The following is a 22,912-nucleotide window of genomic DNA, read 5'->3' as shown; positions in this document are numbered from 1 at the left end:
GTCTTGGTGCCTCATTTTCCCTCAATTCCTCAAGTTTTGGGTTTTCTCCAGCCTTTCCAAGCATCCCACTGGGATCCCACACAGTCCCCGAGGCTCAGAATCCTCTTGACTCCCATCTTGGTACCTCATTTTCCCTCAATTCCTTGAGTTTGGGATAAAAGAGGTAACCAGGGTGTGCCCACTGGACCCCACAAACCAGGGCCAAAAATTGGAGAGAAACTTAGGAAAAACCCTCCAGTAATTCCCTTTGTGGTGTTAAATTATTGCAATTTAACCTGGATCCAAAGAACCTCTTTGGAGTTAATTTAGTTCCGATTAATGACAGGGCAAGTGGGCCCAAAAAAAGCCTAGAAGCGCAGCAGAGGCAACAGCTCTGGCTGGGGAATTTCTCCTCTCCAGGGCATTCCTGGAGTCCCAACACAGCCAGGGCTGGCACAGGGGACACGTGTGACACAGCTACTCCCACTGAGAAATAAATTAAATTAAAATTTTAAATATATAATTAAAAAAATAATAGTTTTTAAAATAGAATCATTTTAAGATAAAGTAACTCAAAAAAATAAAAGTATAATAATTTGGAAATAGTTTTAAATTAAAATATATTAATTTCAGAATAATAAAATTCTAAAAATTAAATAAATTAACATTAAAATATTTAAAAATATAATTTAAAATCAAAAATATAAAAAAAATTAAAATAATATTTTTAATTAAAAATTCCCCCTTTGGTTTTATTTCCAGCCCACAGTGTCCCCAAACTCTCTTGGGATAAAATAAATAAAATAATTTCCACCTCTTAGAAAGAGAAACAACTCCAGAATTTTCACAGAGAGCACAAAAACAACACAAAGAAAGTGTCAGCACCTCGTTTATTCCCTGTTTGATTTATTCCCTGGTTACAGCCTTTGTCATCTCCATTCCCATGGATTTCCTTTTGGGAATTCTCTGGAAGGGCCCGGGGGGAAGTGGGAGGGGATTGATGTCAGATTTCACTTTCTGGGTCATTCCAAAGATATTTTGAGTTTATCTCTAAAGCAGCTCCAGGAACCATTTCTGGAAGCTTTTCCCTCTGTGTTGTTTTCCCCTGCACAAGGAAATATCAAATCCTCCCAAAATACGGAGCCTTCCTTCCTTCCTTCCTTCCTTCCTTCCTTCCTTCCTTCCTTCCTTCCTTCCTTCCTTCCTTCCTTCCTTCCTTCCTTCCTTCCTTCCTTCCTTCCTTCCTTCCTTCCTTCCTTCCTTCCTTCCGCCACTTCCTTCCGCCACTTCCTTCCGCCACTTCCTTCCTTCCTTCCTTCCGCCACTTCCTTCCGCCACTTCCTTCCTTCCTTCCGCCACTTCCTTCCGCCACTTCCTTCCGCCACTTCCTTCCTTCACCTGGAAGCTGAGCCCAGCCCTGTCTCTCTGCTTCCAGAGAGAAATAGAAAACAGGAAAACCAACCTTGTCCGAGCAGAGGATCACACTAATCCAAACTGATCCCAACTTTCCATTTCTTCAGAATTTACTTCATTTTTCAGCCCACTCTCCTTCCTGAAGGCCCAAGGCAGCTTTTCCTGCTCGGCCACTGCCCTTCCCAGGCTGGCAGCAGTGAAACTCCACTCCCCAAATCCCCATACATCAAACCTGGTGGAGTTCTGCCCTGCCTGGGGAGGTGGCACCTCTGTCCTCACAGAGCAATTCTCCACCTTCTTTTCCCCATTGTCCTTTTGGGGTGGTTCCATGCAGGAGAAGGCTCCTGGATGGGTGGGATGAGCAGGAGTGGTTCCCCTGTCCCAGCTGTGTGTTCCAAGAGGCTGAAGCGTGTTCCAAACCTCCCAAGGGCTGTGGGAGCACCTTTTCCTTTGGAACCTCCTCCCTTCCCAGCTCCACAGACCCCAGACTCAGCCACACATCCCAGGGGCACCCCAGAGCCCCCCAAACCCCCAAAGTGTGGGGAGAGCTTCAGGACCTTCACCGTTTCCCAGCCTCTCCCTGTGAGACAGCAGGAAAAGGAGGAGGAAAAGGCACTTCCCACTTCCCTGCAGCTCCAAAGAGGCTTTGCAAGGATGGGGTGAAGGAAAAACCAGAGTACAGGAGATGACAGGAAGGGGAGGAACAAGGATGGGGATTCTGGGGGTGCAGAACTCCACATCTCACCTGCCTGCTCCCACCACCAGTGTCACTGCCATATTTTCTGAAAAATCCCTTCGCCAGGATTTCTTCTCCTGGGAAGATGAGAAGCCTCAGAGAAAAATGTAAATAATAATTACCTGACGGCTTCTCATGTGTTTGGCTGCTTTGGAACATGGTTTGGGACATTGTTTACCAACAGGTGAATGTTTGATTGGTTTCATGTGAATTGTTTTTACTTAATGACCAATCACCATCAGCTGTGTCAGACTCTGAGGAGTCAGTCACGAGCTTTCATGATCATTCTTGTTAAAACTTCTGTCTGTATGTTCTCTTTCTTTAGTATAGCTTTAGTATAGCATTCTTTATTAGAATATAAGTACATAAAATAATAAATTAGCCTTCTGAGAACATAGAGTCAGATTCTCATCTCTCACCTCGTCCTGGGGACCCTCACAAACTCAACACCACCAAGGATTTTATTTTTAAGCTTACCTTATGGTCATTTTGGAGCTGACTAAAAAGGGACATTTCTGGATTTTACCGCTCTCAGGCTGGTGGCAGAGCCCAAAAAGAACCCTCAAAAAAGATTGAAAAATGGAGCATAGGGAGCTTTTCCTTTGTGCTATCCTGAGTGCTCAGAGGTGGTTTATCCCAATTTCTGAGATGCTCCCAATGCTGTCCCACCATGGAGAGCATCCCTCTTGTACCAGTAAGAGACAGAAATTATCCAAAGGAGGATCCCAAACCAGCCCGAAACCCCAGCTGTGAGGAAGGAGAAGGCGCCAGATTGAGCAGGGAATGGTTTTGTACATTCAGAGTTTATATTTGGAAAAAAAAAAAAAAGAAAAAAAAAAAGAGAGAAAGGAGACGAAGAATTCGAGATTAAAAAAATAGAACTGATGGGAAGCGGTAGCGGAGCCTCCACCACTGCACAACACACGCACACGAGGACACACGAGGCTGGACAACACGGACCCCCGGGACGCAGCAGCCCGGGGGGAACGGGAAACTCTGCATGGCTTTGTGGGACCCCTCGGCTGGGAAACGAGCCGCTCCTCCGTGTCTGCCTTGGCACATCCCTGAGTCACACTCCTGCTCCTCGACGGCGGCGTCGAGGCGCCTGAACGTTGGCACGGGGGGAAAAGGGGAAAGAGGGAGGGTGTCATCAGTGGAAGACACAGAATCAGAGATACGTGGAATTGTTCAGGTTGAAAAAGGTGTTTAAGATCAACAAATCCAACTATCAGCCAACACGTTCACCACTGGCCATGTCCCCAGGTGCCACATCCAAGTTCATGGAACTCTTCCAGGGACGATGGGTCCACCCCTGCCCTGCACAGCTGTGCCAAGGCTTGGACAACCTTTCCACAAAGGAATTTTCCCCAGTATCCAACCTGAACCTTCCCTGGTCAACCTGAGGCCATACCCCTCCTTCTGTCCCTGTCCCCTGGGAGCCATGTTCACCCCTGGCCATGTCCCCAGGGGCCACATCCAAGTTTATGGAACTCTTCCAGAGATGATGGCTCCACCCCTGCCATGGACAGGTGTGTCAGATCTTGGACAACCCTTCCATGAAGGAATTTTCCCCAGTATCCAGCCTGAACCTTCCCTGGTTAATCTGAGGCCATTCCCTCTCCTTCTGTTGGGAGCCATGTTCACCCCTGGCCATGTCCCCAGGGGCCACATCCACATTTTTGGAACTCTTCCAAGGATGATGGCTCCACCCTGCACCAGGCAGCTCTGTCAGGACTTGGACAACCTTTCCATGAAGGAATTTTCCCCAATATCCAACCTGAACCTTCCCTGGTCAACCTGAAGCCGTTCCCTCTCCTCCTGTCCCTGTTCCCTGGGAGCAGATCCCAAATCCCCCTGGCTCTCCCCTCCTCTCGCGGGGTTGTGCAGAGCCACAAGGTCCCCCTGAGCCCTTCTCTCCAGACTGAGCTCCTTTCCCAGCTCCCTCAGGAGCTCTCCAGACCCTCCTCCTGCTGTTCCAGCCCTTCTCCAGCTCCACTCCTAGCTCTGGAGATGCCCCCAGCCCCTCAAACCCTCTCAGGGTGTAGGATCCCAGGATTCCAGGTGCAGCTCCCACACTTCCCTGCAGAGAGAAGCTGGTGGCCATGGTCCTGCTGCTGGTGGCCATGGTCCTGCTGCCTGTTCCCAGGAGCGTGCCCCTTGCCTAGCAGCACTGGCCAGAGCCCAGAGGGGCCATGGGCCTGTGCTGTCCCCACAAGGCCACCCCACAGCTGAGCCTTTACCTCCTTCCTCCCGGCTTCAGAGCGTTTCTGTGTTCATGGTCAGAGCCTTCCATACCGTGGTCTTGGACATCTCATCTGAAATGTTGATCTCGGAAGGATCAGCCCTGCAAGGAATATTCCAGATGGTTTTCCACGAGGATGGGTCTGGTCCCACCAGGAGCACTGGCAGTGGCCAGAGGAACAGGAGAGCCTGGAAATCTGGAGCTCAGCTGGTGGGGTTGGTTTGGCTGGATGAGGAATTTTGGCCATCAAGGCCCGGAGCTGCAGACCCACAGCTGGTGTTTTCTGTTTCCCCCTGTGACCTCTCAGGTGGGAGCAGATCCCAGGAAACCACTGGTGATGTAGTTTTGGGATAAAACAGGAATTATGCAGCCGTAGTGGGGTCAGAGCTCTGTGACCTCCTAAATTTCCAGTAAATTGGGATTTTCCCACTAAGATGATTTGGGATAAATCTGCAAGTGGAGAAACCTGAGCCAGACACTTCCCACTGATCCTGCCAGGGGTCCTGACCTGGGGGGTCTCTACCTGTCACTGCTGGGCTTTGGGGTGTCCACCCTGCTGGTCTTGCCCAGCTTCAGCTGAACAGAATTCGCAGCAGCTGCTTCCATCATTTTCTGGGACTCCTGAAAAGAGACGAGTCAAGTTCTCTCTCCTTGATCCAAGAGAGAAAAAATGAAATTCCAGTAAAAACCTGGCAGGCTGCCCTCTCCTCTGACCCACAGCACTCTTAGCAGCAGGTAAAGATCTGTGTGTGTGTTTGGGGTTAGTGACACTGCTGGGAGCAAACCTTCACAGAAATATATAATTATTTTTATTATAAGGCTCATTTTAAAATGATAATGATGTCTCTGTTCTGGTGTGAAACTCTTTCAGAATTTAGGGAAAATGTTCAGGATGTGGGATACTGGCTGTGAGATCAGTTTGCCTCAGTTCTGATGTTCCCAACAGCTGCTGCCCAGAGGAGCTGTGGATTCCCCATCCCCTCCCCAGCCTGGCAGGGCCAAGGCCAGGCTGGACGAGCCTGAAGCACCCCAGGATAGTGGGAGATGAACCCGCCCAGGGCAGGGGTGGCACTGGCTGGGCTTTAATTCCCACCCAACCCATTCCATGGCCCCACAATTCCATGATCTAAGGATGAGCTGTGACAGGAACAGGGAATCTCACAGCCCAGGGGAAATGTCACTGTCATATTTTCTGGAAAAATCCCCTTGCCCAGGATTCTTCTCCTGGGAAGCTGTGAAGCCTCAGAGAAACAGGAAAGCAATATTATCTCATTTGCTTCTCCTGTGTTTTGCTGCTTTGGAATGTGGTTTGGACATTGTTTACCAATAGGTGACTGTTTCATTGGTTTCATGTGAATTGTTTTTACTTATTGGCCAATCACAGCCATCTGTGTCAGGACGCTGGAAGGAGTCATGAGATTTTCTTTAGCATCTTTTAGCCTTCTGTCTGTATCCTTTCTCTATTCTTTAGTGTAGTTTTACTATAGCATTCTTTTATATAATATACATCATAAAACAATAAATTAGCTTTCTAAGAGCATGGAGTCAGATTCATTAATTCCTCCCAGTCACAGGGGACCCTGAAACTACCACAAGGATATTCCCAGCTCTTGGTGTTACCTCCTCTTCTTTGGCTTTATTTTTGGCATCATCCAACTTCTTCTTCTTGCTTTCTGGCATGAGATCATCCAGGAAGCTGAGCTCCCGCTTGGAGAAGCACAAATCCATCACTTTCCGAACAAAAACGAGAGCCAAGACCTTCAGGAAGGAAAGGGGAGATGGGTGAGGCCAGACATGGTGCTTCCATCCCTCTAGGGTTGTGAGCATGGGGGGCAGTGAGGGACACCAGGAGCACCAGGAACAGTGGGAATACTGGAAACACTGGGAACACTGGGAACACTGGGAACACTGGGATACTGGGAGCATCAGGAACACTGAGATACTGGAAATACTGGGAACACCAGGAATACTGAGAACACAGGGAACACCAGGAACACCGGGAACACTGGAAATACTGGGATACTGGGAACAGTGGGAACATTGGGAACACTGTGAGCACTGGGAATAATGGGGATACTGGGAGCACTGGAAATACCAGGAATACTGGGAGCACCAGGGATATACTGGGAACACTGGGAATACCAGGAATACTGGGAATACTGGGAATACCGGGGATACCTTGAATACTGGGAACACTGGGAACACCAGGGACACCAGGAACATTGGGAACACTGGGAACACTGGGATACTGGGAATACTGGAAACACTGAGAACACTGGGATACTGGGAATACTGGAAACACCAGGAATACTGGGAACACTGGGATATTGGGAACACTGGGAGCACTGGGGATACTAGGAGCACTGGGAATACTGGGAATACCAGGAACACTGGGAACACCAGGGACACCGGGAACATTGGGAACACTGGGAATAATGGGAATACTGGGAACACCAGAAACATTGGGAACACTGGGATACTGGGAAGACCGGGATCATCAGGAACACTGGGATACTGGGAATACTAGGAACACCAGGAATACTGGGAACACTGGGAACATCAGGGACATTGGGAACACTGGGAGCACTGGGAATAATGGGAACACCAGGAACACTGGGAACACTGGGGATACTGGGAATACTGGGAACACTGAGAACACCGGGGATACTGTGAACACCAGGAACACTGGAAACACTGGGAACACCAGGGAACGCTGGGGACAATGGAAACACCGGGAACACTGGGATACTGGGAACACCGAGGATACTGGGAACACTGGGAACACCGTCCCTCACCATCATGGGGAAGATGATGGCGGCGCGGGAAGCTTTGATGGCCCAGAGCAGCACGAGGCAGAGCAGCTGGATGAGTGTGAACAGGTGCACCTTGCGCAGGGGCACGTGGCGCAGGTAGATGAAGTCGGGCTGGTGCTTGGCTGGCATCCAGAACAGCTTCAGGCGATCAAAGAACTGCAGGGAAAAGAGAGAACCGCTGGAGGAGTGATAAAATTGTCTTTTGTCTCTTGAAAAAGGAAGAAGCTGTCCCAGATTGCAAGGCAAGATGTATTCTATTCGCCATCTGTATGGCAATTGTCTTTTGTCAAGTGGGCAGTTTTTCCTTATCTCTTCCGCAATCACTCCTCCCTCCGGAGGGGACATCTGCTGCTAACAGCTATTGAATGTCACTGCCTGGCTGATAAGAACTACAGCATCCCATTGGGAGATGTGAGCCCAGAGGGAGGAGCCAAGCATTGCTACCCGGATATAATCTGGAGGTTCTGGAACACTGGACCTTCAGAGGAAGACTCCACCCTTCTCCAGGATCCCTGCTCCAGCAGAACCACCCATGACACTGCAGGAGGGCTGAGCCACAATTCCAATGGGACTGCTGCCAACACCCTGACCCACAGGGTGTCAGGTTGGGTTCTGACTCTGTCAGTGTTGTTTTGATTTGCTGCATTGTTTATTTTATCCTTTTATTTTCTTCCCTATTAAAGAACTGTTATTTCCTGCTCTCATATTTTTTGCCTGTGCCCCTCAATTTAAAATTTACAGCAATTCAGAGGGGTAGGGAGGGTTTACATTCTCCATTTCAGGGGAAGCTCCTGCCTTCCTTAGCAGGCACCTGGGTTTCCAAACCGAGACAGAAACTTAGAAGTTTCTCTCTTTAATTAAGTTAAAAGACACATCATAAGATTTAAGAGGCTTCACTTCAAACTCAAGGATCACTAATTAGACAAAAGCTAAAAAGTCTTGCCTAAACAATAAACTAGAAAAAGACGTGAACAAAGAAACGAACTGCTTTTGTAAAGCGTTTTCACTAAGAGCAAGAACATCTAACACTTAGCTCAGTTTTTCTGCTTATTTTGCCTTTTATTAAACTTTTTTTGTTTCCAACACTGCAACAGAAGCCATCCTGCTGATTTTTATGCCTCCAAAAGTAGCTAAGCTATCTTAAGTGTGTTTTAAGCGCCCTAGAGCTCATTAAACCTAGCTCAAAAAAGTTATTTTAACACACTGCCACAGCTCCTGCAGCTGCTGGGATGTGGAGATTTTGGGAGCAAGGAGAAATCTGGGATCCCCTTCTGTTCCTCCTGGGACCAGCACCTGCTGTCCCTTCACTCCATCCAAAATCCACCTGGCTTTGCCCACCAAATTCCAAATTATTCCAGGGTTTTCTCCGGTCAGCATCTCTTGGCTCAGGGAATCCCCCAGCGAGGATTCCCAACAGTAGAACTTCCTTCTCTTCACATGAATTCTGCCAATTCCCATCACCAAACACCAACCTGTCCTAACGCCTGAAACAGAGAGGGATGAACTGGTTCCTCCCAGTGCCAAACTGGATCGTCCCAGTGCTGAACTGGACTCTGTCAGCACTGAACTGGGTCCTCCCAGTGTCGAACTGGGCCCTCCCAATGCTGAACTCGGTCCTCCCAGTACTGAATTGCCCCTCCAGTGCTGAACTGGGTCCTCCCAGTCTGAACTGTCCCTCCCAGTGCCGAATTGGTTCCTCCCAGTGCTGAACTGGTTCCTTCCAGTGCTGAACTGGATCCTCCCGGTACTGAACTGGACTCTCCCAGTGCTGAACTGGGCCTCCCAGTGCTGAACTGGGTCCTCCCAGCACCGAATTGGGCCTTCCCAATGCTGAACTGGTTGCTCCCAGTACTGAACTGGGCTCTCCCAGTACTGAACTGGGCTCTCCCAGCACTGAACTGGCCCTCTCAGTGCTGAACTGGGCTCTCCCAGTACTGAACTGGGTTCTCCTAGCACTGAACTGGGTTCTCCTGTCACTGAACTGGATCCTCCCAATGCTGAACTCGTTCCTCCCAGTACTGAATTGCCCCTCCCAGTGCCGAACTGGTTCCTCCCAGCGTTGAACTGGATCTTCCCAGTACTGAACTGGACTCTCCCAGTGCTGAACTGGGTTGTCCCAGCACTGAACTGGACTCTCCCAGTGCTGAACTGGGTTGTCTCAGTGCTGAACTGGGCCTCTCCCAGAGCTGAACTGGCTTCTCCCAGTGCTGAACTGGGTTGTCCCAGCACTGAACTGGCTTTCCCAGTCCTGAAATGCCTCCCTCAGTGCTGAACTGGACTCTCTCAGCACTGAAATGGGTCCTCCCAGTGCTGAACAGGCCCTGCCAGCTGTAAAAACTTCCTGAGCCTGCACCCACCATCCCTGACAAAAACCATTTTAATTTCCTGCTCTCAGAGACATTTTTCCCACCCCAAGGCCTTCAGGAGAGGAAATTCCTTGGAGCAGCCATACCTGAATTCCTCGGAGTGACGAGACCCCCATGTACAGAAAGACCCCATAAAGGACTGGCATCGGGATAAACTGGGGAAAAAATGCAACAATTAATGGCTTCAATTTCATTAGCAGCATTGCCACTCTCTCCCATCACTCCTTTCTCAGGTGCTGCCTGGAGATTCCCAACTTTCCCATGCTGGATTTTATCCAGCACAGATTTTGTTCTCTGTGTCAGGCTGATCTTTTGATTCATTTCATCAGAATAATCCTCTTTTCCAGAGAGGTTGGAGACAAAGAGGGGATTTCATCCTTCAGGAGCACATTTCATCCATCTGAGACCTCCTGTGGGGGGTAAAAATGATCTCAAAAAACTCCTGTGGTAATGCATGGAAGTGACATCTCCTTTGAGCCTGGAGGGTGGGATTGTGTCTGCTTTGAGCCTGGAGGTGGGAATGGGTCTCCTTTGAGCCTGGAGGTGGGAATGGGTCTGGTTTGAGGCCTGGAGCTGGGATTGTGTCTCCTCTGAGCCTGGAGGTTGGATTGTGTCTCGTTTGAGCCTGGAGGTTGGATTGTGTCTCGTTTGAGCCTGGAGGTGGGAATGGGTCTCCTTTAAGCCTGGAGATGAGAATAAGTCTGGTTTGAACCTGGAGGTGGGATTGTGTCTCCTTTTGAGCCTGAAGGTGGGACTGGGTCTGGTTTGAGGTCTGGAGATGGGATTGGGTCTCTTCTCAGTCTGGAAATAGGACTGTGTCCATTTTGAGCCTGGAGGTAAATATGGGGCTGGTTTGAGCCTGGAGTTGGGATTGTGTCTGCTTTAAGCCTGAGTTGTGTCTCCTTTGAGCCTGGGTTTTGTCTCCTGTGAACGTGGAGCTGGGATTGTTTGGTGAAAAGAAAGGGCAGGGAAGCCGGTGGGGGGAACTCTGAAGGTTCAGCTCCTGGGAATGGCTTTCCTGAGGCTCCTGGGGGAGTGAATTGCAGCCAATAAAGTCCTGCTTGTCTGAAATGCTAAATTCTAACCCAAAGAGGGGACGGATGTGTAGATTTTTCGTGGCCATGGTTGGGGAGCAGGCATGGCCTCAGTGAGAAGCTGCTGGAAGTTTCTTCCATGTCTGGCAGAGCCAGCTCCAGCTGGCTCCAAGATGAACCTGCTGGAGCAGTTTGGGGAGAGCTGTCTGCAATGGGATGGATTCAGGTTGGAGGAGAACCTGGAGAACTGTGTCCCCTGGGAGGGACCAATGGGGAAGAAAGGAAGTTTTTAAGGTTTGGTTTTAATTCTCATGATCCTGCTGTGATTTTGTCAGTAATAAATTCAATTAATATCTCTAATTCCAACGTTTTTTTCTCATGATCATGACTGATGAGGGATCTGTCCCTGTCCTTATCTCAAGCCATGAATCTTTGGTTTATTTTCTCTCCAGTCCAGCTGGGAAGGGCAGGGATGGACCAGGTTTGGTGGGATCCAGGCAGGATCCCTCTCACTACAGAGGGTGTGGAGGACAATCCCAAATTAAGGGATTTGTCCTGTTTGCTTGGCTTGAGCGCCCTAAGCCAGGTCTGAAGGGCTGGGAAGTCACCAAGGCTGGTTCCCATCCTGCCCTTGGCATCACCTGGGGGAGAGAGGCCCTAATTTCACATCTCCCCCCAAACTCCTGTGGGTCACCAGGGCATTTCCATCCCACTCTCACCTTGAGCACGGAGGTGAAGAAAACGGAGCAGCCCATGAGCACGAAGATCATCAGGCCAGTGACCCTCTGCTCCCGGATGCCCAGGAACTTGGGCTGCTCGCCCGGCGCGGAGCAGTCGGACTCCACCTTGAGGCTGTTGACGTGGGTGATGGACAGGACGGTGGCGGCCACGAACCAGGGCAGCCCCATCACCGAGCACACCCCCAGCATCACGGCCACCATGAACAGGTCCAGGTGGTACCCACAGCCTTTCTGGGGAGCAAAAGTGGAACAGGAGCATCCGTCAGGGAGCAGGGTAACACCACGGGTGGGGCTCGAACCCTGCCCAAGCACAAGGCAACTTCCGGAAAATTTAAATAGGGTTTGAAACAAGAACTGGAAAAAAACGTGGATTTGATGTCTTGCACAAAAGTCTGGCAGGATCAGATAAAGTGGGTCTTGTACCATCTCTGCTTCTCAGAAATAATTTTAAAATTCATTATTTTTTCGTTCATAAAGAAATTCCCATCACTTGTGGTAGGACATGGCTTTGAGTGATCCCTGGACCTCATTTCCCAGCTGCCACTGACATTTGAAAAAACACCACCCTTCTACACTCCAATATTCCCCTGCTGCTCCCAAAAGTTGCCATGCCATCCCTGTGCCCAGGAGAGCTCCTGCCACACAGCCTGGTGTTATCCCAAACCTCCCCAAAGTGTCTGGGACAGGAGCTTGTCCCAGCCCCACAGCCTGAGCAGGGTGGGCAGAGGGTGACCCCCTGCACCCCCTCACCTTGAGCCTGTGCTCCTTCCTGTTGACAATGACGGCCGTGATCTGCTGGTCCATGAAGATGAGGATGGTGCAGAGCAGGGCCGGGATGAGCGCGGCCAACACCGTCCACCAAGGGTTGGGCCCAATGGGGTTGATGAGCCACCCACGGTCATCCCTGGTGGGCTGCAAGAGAGGGTGAGATCAGCTCCCAGCCCAAACCCTTTCCTGGCCTCTGTTCTCCTCCATCCCTGTGTCCAAGCATTTCCCATTTCCCTTGGTGTCACCCTTTCCCAGGGGGCTTCGCAGTGCCAGTGTCATCTGTCCCAGAGTCCCCTCTCCCCTGGATTTGGGGCTGGCTTCCCAAAAGTCAGTAAGGAATTGATGGCTTGGATGTGGCAGAAGCTGACACCACCAGCATCTCCTCCAGCCCAGCCCTGCCCTGCTGGAGATGGTTCTCCTGTCCAGTGTCTGGTTTTGGGGCTGTACCCTGATTTCCAGGGGGGATCGATGCTCTTGGATGTCCAAGAAGAGATGGTTCCACCAGCAGCACCTCCTCCAGCCCTGCCCTGACATCACCTGAGGTGCCAAAAGCCTCCTCCACCAATCCCCAACCCCGTTACCTTGAACACGTGGGGGACGTGGAGCTTGGGGGACGGGATCCCGATCCCGAGGTCGATGAGCACCATGATGACAATGGTGAGGAACACAGCAAAGTCACTCACTGTGGCTCGGACCTGGGGCGAGAAACCGGGGCTGAGAGGGGCCAGGACACGAGGTGGGAAACCTGGGGACACCCACAGAGCTGGGATTGTTAATCCCTAAAATCCCTCCACTCCAAGGACATGCAGCCAACTCCTTTGGGTGGATGGTGCTGCCACATTGGAGGTCTGGGGATCTGGTGTGGGACAGCAGAAAGAGTTTAATTAGGGGGAAAATTCAAATTTTAATTCAGACATTAACAAAAATACCAAAAATGAGGAAAGGTTCCACGCTTCTGGGTAAAATGGGGATAAGGCACTGAGGCATCATTCATTCCTGTTTTTCCATGGCAACTCCTCATTCGAATGCCACTCCAGAAAATGATGCTCAGAAGGGAAAGAGAAATAAATAACTTTGGAAAAGCAGATTTCCCACTGCCTGAGCCAAAAACCATCACTCTGGAACAGTTTGTGAGGCAGGTGGGGAATGCCACAACCTCTCTGCACTCATGGAAACGAGGGAGTGACATCCAAGGTCAGCATTTCCCTGCCTGACTGAGCGGTGGCCAATCCCTCAGTGCTCCAGGAATGGCATTTTGGGAAAGGAGCATGGAATCTGTCCTGAGCCACCACCTTCTACCTACTCTGGTTGGGAAGTAACGGCTGGTTTTAAACTTCTTCAACAAACTCGACAGGACAAAGGTGGAGAAGAAGAGGATGCAGCACCAGAAGAGGACGTTGGGCGCGTAGGGGCCATTGTGTCCACAGGCAGGTCCGTGGAACTCCCCATGCAAGGAGCGACATTCCTGGAGAAACAGAGCATCAGGACACAGAGGAAAACCGACATTCCTGGAGAAACAGAGCATCAGGACACAGAGGAAAACCAGGATAATGGGGGGTGAAGGGTCTGGGTGCAAGATCTGTGATCCTGCAGCTGCCATAGAAGTTATTAATATGAATATATCAATATATTATAAATATATCAGCATGATGTAAATATACATACATAAATAAATAAAAATATACAATATAAATATTATTATATTAGAATATAATAATATAAATGTGTTACTGTTTACATATAAATATAAATATTTATAAATATTATATAATATATTATCTATATTATATATTATACATACAAATAAGTGTAAATGTAAATGTAAATATAAATATAAATATAAATATAAATATAAATATAAATATAAATATAAATATAAATATAAATATAAATATAAATATAAATATTTCAATGAGAAATAACTAGAGATATATAAAAGATATAAATATAAATAGTATTAAATATAATGTGTTATATAAACATGTGGATGTTTATGTGAAAATATTTCTATATTTATATAATGCAAATATGGGCAGCAGCAGCTGAACAAGTGACACATGGAACTGAAATTACGCAGAGGGGAGCAGAAGCAGAATGTGGTGGGACACCACGGACCCATGGCACATCCTCTGCCCCACCATGGCTGAGGAAAACACTGGAAGGGAAGGAAAAGCTGGAAATTTGTGGATAAAGAGGGACCAGAGAAGGAGGGCTGGGACAACCATGGGATGGAAAAAGAGACAAATTGTCCGTTTGCAGTTGGAGCTCTCAGGACAAGGCCAAAAGGGGCTGGAGATGTCCAAAAGAGCCCCCGTCCCACACCTGGGCTCTGCTTGCAGGAACAATCCCTGTGGGGCTGCTCAGACCTGCAAATTTGTGCGAGACCCTTCAGACAGCAGGGCCTGGAGTCATTAGGACCCAATTAAGGGAGCCAATCACGGCCTTCAGGCAGGAACTTCAGACCTTGAAATGCTCCAGGAATCAAAGCTCTCTTAACCTTGATCCAGGTCCCACAGCCCGGCTGAGGGGGACAGTTCTTGTCCCCGAGGTTGGGGACAAAGTGAGCTGGACCAGGGGGGCTGGACCAGGTGAGCTGGACAAGGTGAGCTGGATCAGGGGGGCTGGACCAGGTGAGCTGGACCAGGTGGGCTGGATAAGGTGGGCTGGACCAGGTGGGCTGAGCAAGGTGGGCTGGATCAGATGGACTGGACCAGGTGAGCTGGACCAGGGGGGCTGGACCAGGGGGGCTGGACCAGGTGAGTTGGACCAGGTAGGCTCGGCACCCTTGGACTCTCCTTTCCAGGACCAAGCAGGCTTATGAGTACTTATGAGATTTTAGCAGGGACTTTTCGGAGCACTTTGAAGCCCTAAGTCTCCTGAAAAAGGTGGCTTTGGCACCTGGCCTCCCTGAGGCAGTGGTGGCCCAGGGCACTTACGGTCACTGTGAGGTTTCCCCAGGTGATTCCCGACACGTTGACCCCGTTGCTCCGCCAGATCCGCAGGGTCTCGTTGCTGGGATGAGCTGGGGGCTCACACTTACAGCTGGAGGGGGGAAACCAGGACAGGGCTGAGGGAACAGCACTGGGACAGACCCAGAGGCACCTGAGGGAGGGTGAGGAGGAGAACACCCACTAATAGATGGTGAGGAGGTCCAGCTTGCTGTGCATGTGCACGGGGAAGGTCTCCCGCAGGTGGCTCAGCTTCTCTAGGGCCTCATAGATGAAGATGATGCAGATGAGGGAGGCGAAGGCCTCCTCGGTGAAGCGGGTGATGTAGCACACCAGGGAGCTGGCGTCCGTGGCCACCAGCACCACGCAGAAGAACGCAGTCCAGAGCCCAATGCACGTCCGCAGGGACAGGTAGGAGAGCGTGTAGTCCCTGGAAAAGCACAAAACCTCCTGGGGAAAGGCCAGCACAGGCCTCGGAGCCGAGCCTTCCTCCAGAGAAAATTAGGAGCAATGGGAGAGGGTGTGGAGGTTGCAGGTGGTAATTGAGGTTTCCATGTCCTTGAGGTTGCAGGATGTGGGTTGTCGCAGACATCTTTTCATGAAAAATCCTTTCCTTAGGATTTTTTTCCTCCTGAGAAGCTGCGAGGCCTCAGGAACAAAATGTAAACATTGGTTATCTGCTGATGTGGAATGCAACAGGTGCATCTGTGATTGGTCTCATATGGTTGTTTCTAATTAATGGCCAGTCACAGCCCAGCTGGCTTGGACACAGGGCCTGAGCCACAAACCTTTGTTATCATTCTTTCTGATTCTATTCATAGCTTAGCTAGCCTTCTGATGAAACCTTTTCTTCTATTCCTTTAGTATAGTTTTAATGTAATATATATCATAAAATAATAAATCAAGCCTTCTGAAACATGGAGTCAACATTCTCGTCTCTTCCCTCATCCAAAAACCCCTGTGAACACCGTCACAGTGGGTGGAGAAGCCAAGTGTTTAATTAGCATTAATTAATGTGTTCTTAATGCCTTGAAGGCTGATTGAGTTTGTGGAATGTTCTCCCATGTGCCCCAGAGCCCTGACACCAAAACCAGCTGGGTTTGCCCCGGTCACCCACAGTCAGCTTGGGGGTAAATGAGAAGTTTAATTCTGGTGAGGGGGGTTCATCCCACACCAAAGTCACCAAGATGAAAGGACTGTCATAGAAAAGAGCTATTTCCTAGGAAAAGATCCTGCTTGTTCAATAAAATCACCAAAATGCAAAATATTCCAATTGAATTACATGAATACTTGGGCAAAATCTATTTCTTCTTCCAACAAAAACCAGGCTTAAAAGTTTTGTACTCAGTGGAAAACAAACCCTCCATCATTCCCAAACCAGAGTGATCTGTTTCACCTTTCTTGGGCATCCATCCAAAGCCTCTGGTTCCTCCTCCTCCCACTGCTTCATTTTAACCCTAAAATCCGAAATGACCCCAAGCCAAAAACCCCATATGACCCTGAATCCCAAGGACTCTCATCCTTCCTGTGCAACAGCAGCAGCAGGAGACCTCTGTGACCCAGCAAACAACTTAAATCTGACAATTCCCACTGAGAAAATGAGAAGAAAAACATCTTCTCCCTGCCTAAAACAATAAAAAATCTTTCCCCCAGAAGAACTGAAGACAAACATCTCACTTGCAGAACTTGTAGAGAATCTTCTCAAAGACCAGGACGGGTCCAGTGCTGCCGAGGATGGTGAGGGGTTGGCCAGCAAAGAGAGAATAAACCACGCCCGTCATGGACGCTCCCAGCAGTGACTCCATGGCACTCTGGCAGGGAAGAGAGGGAGCAGAAAGCAAATCAATCATTAGGGACAAAACCCCCCCAAAAACCCAAAGGAAATTCACATCAGCGAAGAGATTTCCAAGGTTCTGGAGCGGGTTGGGTTGGAAGGGACCAGCAGGTTGGGTTGGCAGGGACTGGTTTGGGTTCCAAATGCTCCACACGAGCAGGGACACTCCCCACCAGTCCAGGGGGGGTCCTTTTGGGGCGTCTCCCCCTCCCCACGCTCCCTACAGAGAGAGGAGCTCACAATGTGGCCGTGGGTGGCCTCCCCCAGCAGGCCCCCGAAGGTGATGACGGGGGACATGCAGGCACAGTAAAGGAACAGGAAGGACGCCAGGCACTGCAGGCTCAGACCGTCCCTGAAGTCGCTCCAGAACCACGGCGCCTTGCGCTTCACGTCCAGGACCAGACCCCCAAAGAGCCTGCAGGGAGGGAGGGAACACTAGGCTGTTCTCTTGGAGAGCACCTTTGGTTTCCTTTGGGCAGAAAATGCCCTCACCTGGAGGTGTTTGCCCCTGCCCCAAAGCCAGGAAACCCTGGTGTGCTGATGCTGGTGCTGGGCCACCTGCCCAGGTGTGCCCCTGCCCAGGTCTCCCACCTGCCCACACCTCCTCCCTGCTCAGATCTCCCACCTTCCCAGATCTCCCTCCTGCCCAGATCTCCTCCCTGTCCAGGTCTCCCACCTTCCCAGACCTCCTCCCTGCCCAGATATCCCTTCTTCCCAGATGTCCTCATTGCCCAGGTGTCCCTCTTGCCCAGATCTCCCACCTTCCCAATTCTCCTCCCTGCCCAGGTCTCCCACCTTCCCAGAACTCCTCATTGCCCAGGTGTCCTTCTTGCCAAGATCTCCCACCTGCCCAGATCTCCTCCCTGCCCAGATCTCCCACATTCCCAGACCTCCTCATTGCCCAGGTGTCCCTCTTGCCCAGATCTCTCACCTTCCCAGACATCCTCACTGTTCAAATCTCCCCCCTGCCCAGATCTCCCACCTTCCCAGATCTCCCACCTTCCCAGATCTCCCCCCTGCCCAGCCCAAGGTGGCAACATGGAGCCCTTTCACTGAACCAGGTGACCCCAGATGCTGCTGGAAGGGGAGGTGCCTGCTCAGATTTTGGGGGCAAAACAGAAGGCGGCCCCAAACCAGGAGAGCTCCCACCTCCCAGTCCGCTCCAGCTCAGGACCGCTGTGTTTCTCCGGTTTGCTGTGGGAAGAACTCTCATCCAGAGCTCCCGGCATCTTCCTCTTTTCCTGTGAGCATGGAATTCAGCTCTAAACTGGCATTTTTCAGGTATTTTATCAACCACCAGCTTGTTGTGCTCCTGGCCTGGGTGTGGCTGTGCCAAACTGGGAATCCCAAGTTTAGCAGAATTTGGGGTGTTGCGCTGCCCATTCCCCTCGCAGCACCCACCTGGGAGGGGACGTTTTTGGGGGGCTCGATCCGGATGGAGGGGTCCCACTCTCCTGGAGGCAGCACCGTGACCTGATCCAGGAACTCATCAATGCCAGCCACGAGGTCAGCCCGGTCCTTGGCTTTGTAGGCAACATCGTGGAAAACCTGCCCAGAGGAGACCCCCAGTGAGAGCACAACCCACCCCAGGTGTCCTCACTTGGGCAGCTCCCTTTGGCTATGGCGGGATCATCTTCCCCAAATCTCCAGCTGGAAATGGCAGCTGGAAATATTCCCTCAGCAGGAAGAATCTAGGCATTGTGGTGTTGTAATCATCTCCTCCATGAGGTCACTGTCCCTCATGGCTTTGAGAAGTTCTCCCACCCTGGCAGTGCCACCCCTGGGATGGTGCCAGCCCTGGGCGTGGGGAGGATCAGGTGCAGGATGAATCCCGGGTGGGATTTCAGCCCTGCTCCTCATGGCCACACTGGAGGTGTTGGCTTAAACAGGAGAAGTTAGGGGTCACTTAGAGGTGACCTTATTGCCTTAGAGGTGACCTTATGGCTCTCTTAGAGGTGACGTTATTGCTCTCTACACCTTGCTGAAGGGAGGTTGGAGACAGGTGGGTTTGGTCTCTTCCACCAGGCACCAACTGACAGAACCAGAGGACACAGTCTCAAGCTACATCAGGGAAGGTATAGGTTGCATGTTAGGAATAATAAAGTACTGGAATGCTCTTCCCTGGGAGGTGGTAGAATCGCCATCTCTAGATGTGTTTAAAAAAAGGCTAGACATGGCACTGGGTGCTATAGTCTGGTTGAGGTGTTAGGGCACAGGTAGGACTTGATGATCTTAGAGGTCTCTTCCAACCTCATAATTCTGTGATTCTGTGATTCTGTGATTGATTCTGTGATTCTGTGATTGATTCTGTGACACCCTGAGTGCCAGGAGAGTGCTGCATTTTGACCTGAGGCCGTGGAGAAGGCTTTCAAAATTGGTTGGTAGCCCTGAGATTACGGGTGGGCGGTTGATTAGAAGTGTGTAAAATCACTTTCCTGCCAAAATCCAGCAGGCAGAAAGGCAGGGATGGGGCTTGGGATGCAGCTGGAGGGAGAAGTGGGGGGCTGAGATTGGGGTAGGCCAAAGAGCATATGCTGGAGTTCTGGATGCTGAGGATTTTAGACCTTCTGTGCTGACACGTGTTTAAAAAAAGACTGGACAGGCACTTGGTGCTATAGTCTAGTTGAGGTGTTAAGGCATATGTTGGACTTGATGATGGTAGAGGTCTCTTCCAACCTCATGATTCTGTGATTCTGTGAAGTTCTTCTGGCCTGGGCAGTGCCACCACTGGGGACAATGTCCTGGGCACCCCCTAGGGAAGGATGGGGTGTGGGATGCACCCAGAGGGGATTTCAGCCCCCGGGACTTGAAGTGATGTAAATCTGCCTGGTTTGGCGTGTGAAGGAAGGGCTGGGACAGCAAATCCTCTTCCTCACTGCTCCAGGGACAGGCAATGGTGAAGAACCCCAGAAGGGACACCGAGATCCCCCTTATCTGATCCCACCTCATCCGTCATGGTGGTGGCCATGGACCTGCCGATCTCGTGGTACTGATGGGCTTTTCCTCCTGGCCCCAGCAGAACAAACAGGAACCTGGACAAGGAAAACCAAACTAAGAGAAGGGAATGTGGTTTCACTCCAAGAGCACCCAGAGAAACCCCTGGGCCCTCAAGAGGAAACACATTGGTTCCACACCTCCTCGATGGATTGAATTGCACACCAAAACCAATCACAAATCTCGTTTTGGGGCCAATGTCATTGAAATGGGTCCATAGGTTTCAAAGATCCAGCAGGGAAGGGAGGAAGGTGAGGAGCAGCATTGGAGAAACATGCAGCTCCCATTTGTTCCCTTGGGCCCCAAATTTGATTTCAGGTGGGTTTGGGGATTTTTAAATAAAAATTTGTGCTTCTCCTTCTCACCTTGTTGGGATGGGAACTTCTGTCATTCCCGACAGGAGCACGGCCGGGGTCAGGCGGACAAAGGCCACGAGGGGCTGGTGGAGGAAATCCAGCTCTCCCACCAGCACATTGGAGGCTTCTGCTCCGCTGGGGATCTTCTTCATGAAGTGCAGCTCCGCCTGGGCATGACCAGCCACTCTCAGGGAATCCCCCAAAAACAAAACCCTCAGGGCCCCCCAGGGTCCCTCTCACCCCCCTGGAGGAGTGGGAGAGGTCCAGGGGTCTCACCTTGCTCAGGTCCATGGCACTGGTCTCAGGGGTCACCCCATTTTTAGCTTCTGCAGTGGTGGGAGAAGGGTGAGGGGTGAGGGTTTGGGCTGGGAGGGAAGAGAAAAACACTCAGAAAGGGAGGAAAGGAGGAGTTGGGGTGTTTGTTATTTGCCAGAACAAGTCTAATGGAGACAAAGTCACCCAGAAACCCCCATCTGGTGCCAAAGCCTGGAGAAACACTCAGCTGGTGTCAAATCCCTGGAGAAACCTTCACCTCAGGCTAAAGACAGGCAGATGACCTCACCTGGTGCTAAAGCTTTGGGAGAAAACTTCACCCAGTGCAAATTCCTGGAGAAAATGTCACTTGGTGCCAAACTCTAATAGAAACCTTCAGCTGGTGCCAAATGTGACAGAAACCTTCACCACGTGACAATCTCCTCCAGAAACCCTCACCTGGTGCTGAAAACTGGCAGGAACCCTCACCTGGTGCCAAATCCCTGGAGAAACCTTCACCTTGTGGTAAAGCCTGGCAGAAACCTCAGGCTGGTGTTAAGCCTGGCAAAAACCTCACCAGGCTCCAAGCCCTGGAGGACCCCAAACCCTACAGAACCTCACCTGGCCCCAAACCCTACAGAACCTCACGTGGCCCCAAAACATGCAGAACCTCACCAGGCTCCATGCCCTGCAGAACCTCATCTGGTTCCAAACCCTACAGAACTTCACCTGGCCCCAAACCACGCAGAACCTCACCTGGCCCTATGTCCTGCAGGACCTCACCTGCTTCTAAGCCCTGCAGAACCTCACCTGTCTCCAAATCCTGCAGAACCTCACCTGGCTCCGAACCATGCGGAACCTCACCTGGTTCCAAACCCCACAGAACCTCACTTGGTTCCATACCTGCAGAACCTCACCTGGCTCCAATCCCCTGCAGGACCTCACCCAGCCCCAAACCCCACAGGACCTCACCTGGCTTCTCCAGCAGGTGCAGGTCCTGTTTCTTGCTGACATCAGCGAAGGAGCGCACGATGGGCAGGAGGTTGTTCCTCTTCCTCTCGTTCTGGTGGTGGTGCTTCTTCAGCAGCACCTCCCGGACCTTGGCCCGCGTGCGCTCGTCGAACTCGGGCGAGGGCTCCTGCTGGGCCAGGATCAGGTCTGGGGGGACAGGGACACCAGGTCAGAGCATGGACCTGCCTGGCCAGAGCCACTCTGCTCCTAAAGCCCTGAACCCCGGTGTGTGGAGGGAAAATGGAATCAGAGTAATGCAAGGAAATGGCTTGGAGTGAGTTGTTATTGAACAAGGGTCAACTCTTAGGGAGAGCCAAACAGCCAGGTCCTGAAATACTCAAAAATGTGCAGGACGTTCTCCTTTTTTGCTACAGAATAGTCTCCTTTGTACTGCAGAATAGTCTCCTTTTTGCTACAGAATATTCTCCCTTTTCCTGCAAAACATTCTCCCTTTTACTACAAAATATACTCCTTTTACTGCAGAATATTCTCTTTTGCTGCAGAACACTCTCCTTTTTACTGAGAAAAGTAAAGTAAGATAAGGTAAGGTAAGGTAAGGTAAAGTAAAGTAAAGTAAAGTAAAGTAAAGTGTGCAGTAAAAGGGAGAATTCTCTCCCTTTCCCTGCAGAATATTTTCAATTTTGCTGCAGAATTTTGTTCCAGTCTCTCTCTAACTGAAAAATCACTTTCCAAAGGACCCCACACTGCCAGCAAGAGCTGCTCACCCAGAGCCCACTCCCATCCTAGGAACCTGTCCCAGATTGCAAGGCAAGATGTGTTCTATCACCATCTCTGTGGCAGTTGTCTTTTGTCAGTGGGCAGTTTTTCCTTATCTCCTCCACAATCACTCCTCCCTCTGGGGGCACATCTGCTGATAACAGCCATTGAATGTCACTGCATGGCTGATAAGAACTACAGCATCCCATTGGGAGATGTGAGCCCAGAGGGAGGAGCCAAGTATTCCTACCCAGATATAATCTGGAGGTTCTGGAACACCAACACAGCTTCTCCACTGGATTCCGCAGAGGAGCAGCAGCTGCCTCTTCTTCCCCTGGATCTTCAGGGGAAGAGACTGCACCCTTCTCCAGGATCCCTGCTCCAGCAGAATCACCCCTGACACTGCAGGAGGGCTGAGCCACAATTCCAATGGGACTGCTGCCAACACCCTGACCCACAGGGTGTCAGGTTGGGTTCTGACTCTGTCAGTGTTGTTTTGGTTTACTGCATTATTTTATCCTTTTATCTTCTTTGCGATTAAAGAGCTGTTATTTCCTGCTCCCATATTGTTGCCTGAGAGCCCCTTAATTTAAAATTTATAGCAATTCAGAGGGGTGGGGAGGGTTTACGTTCTCCATTTCAGGGGAGGGTCCTGCCTTCCTTAGCAGACACCTGGCTTCCCAAACCGAGACAAACTGTTATTTCCTGC

At 50.6% G+C, this 22,912-nt stretch overlaps 1 protein-coding gene across 1 annotated transcript in view; it reads right to left on the bottom strand.

The window, feature by feature from the left end:
• Positions 1-855: 855 nt before the first annotated feature.
• SLC4A8 (solute carrier family 4 member 8) overlaps positions 856-22,912 on the bottom strand; it is a 33,421-nt gene continuing 11,364 nt past the window's right edge. Inside the window, 20 exon segments of the mRNA XM_074530530.1 lie at positions 856-3,233; positions 4,369-4,472; positions 4,894-4,991; positions 5,991-6,128; positions 7,166-7,339; positions 9,636-9,704; positions 11,303-11,554; positions 12,074-12,235; positions 12,673-12,786; positions 13,395-13,556; positions 15,028-15,133; positions 15,224-15,469; positions 16,717-16,850; positions 17,114-17,288; positions 18,023-18,114; positions 18,275-18,421; positions 19,818-19,905; positions 20,233-20,390; positions 20,500-20,588; positions 21,448-21,633. Of these exon segments, the coding sequence (XP_074386631.1) occupies positions 4,385-4,472; positions 4,894-4,991; positions 5,991-6,128; positions 7,166-7,339; positions 9,636-9,704; positions 11,303-11,554; positions 12,074-12,235; positions 12,673-12,786; positions 13,395-13,556; positions 15,028-15,133; positions 15,224-15,469; positions 16,717-16,850; positions 17,114-17,288; positions 18,023-18,114; positions 18,275-18,421; positions 19,818-19,905; positions 20,233-20,390; positions 20,500-20,588; positions 21,448-21,633 (2,678 nt within the window). The 3' untranslated portion in view covers positions 856-3,233; positions 4,369-4,384.

Source organism: Zonotrichia albicollis, chromosome 33 (assembly GCF_047830755.1).
Source record: "Zonotrichia albicollis isolate bZonAlb1 chromosome 33, bZonAlb1.hap1, whole genome shotgun sequence".
NCBI classification, from domain to species: domain Eukaryota; kingdom Metazoa; phylum Chordata; class Aves; order Passeriformes; family Passerellidae; genus Zonotrichia; species Zonotrichia albicollis.
The sequence above is the reverse complement of the archived record's forward strand: the minus strand, read 5'-3'. Positions and strand labels throughout refer to the sequence as shown.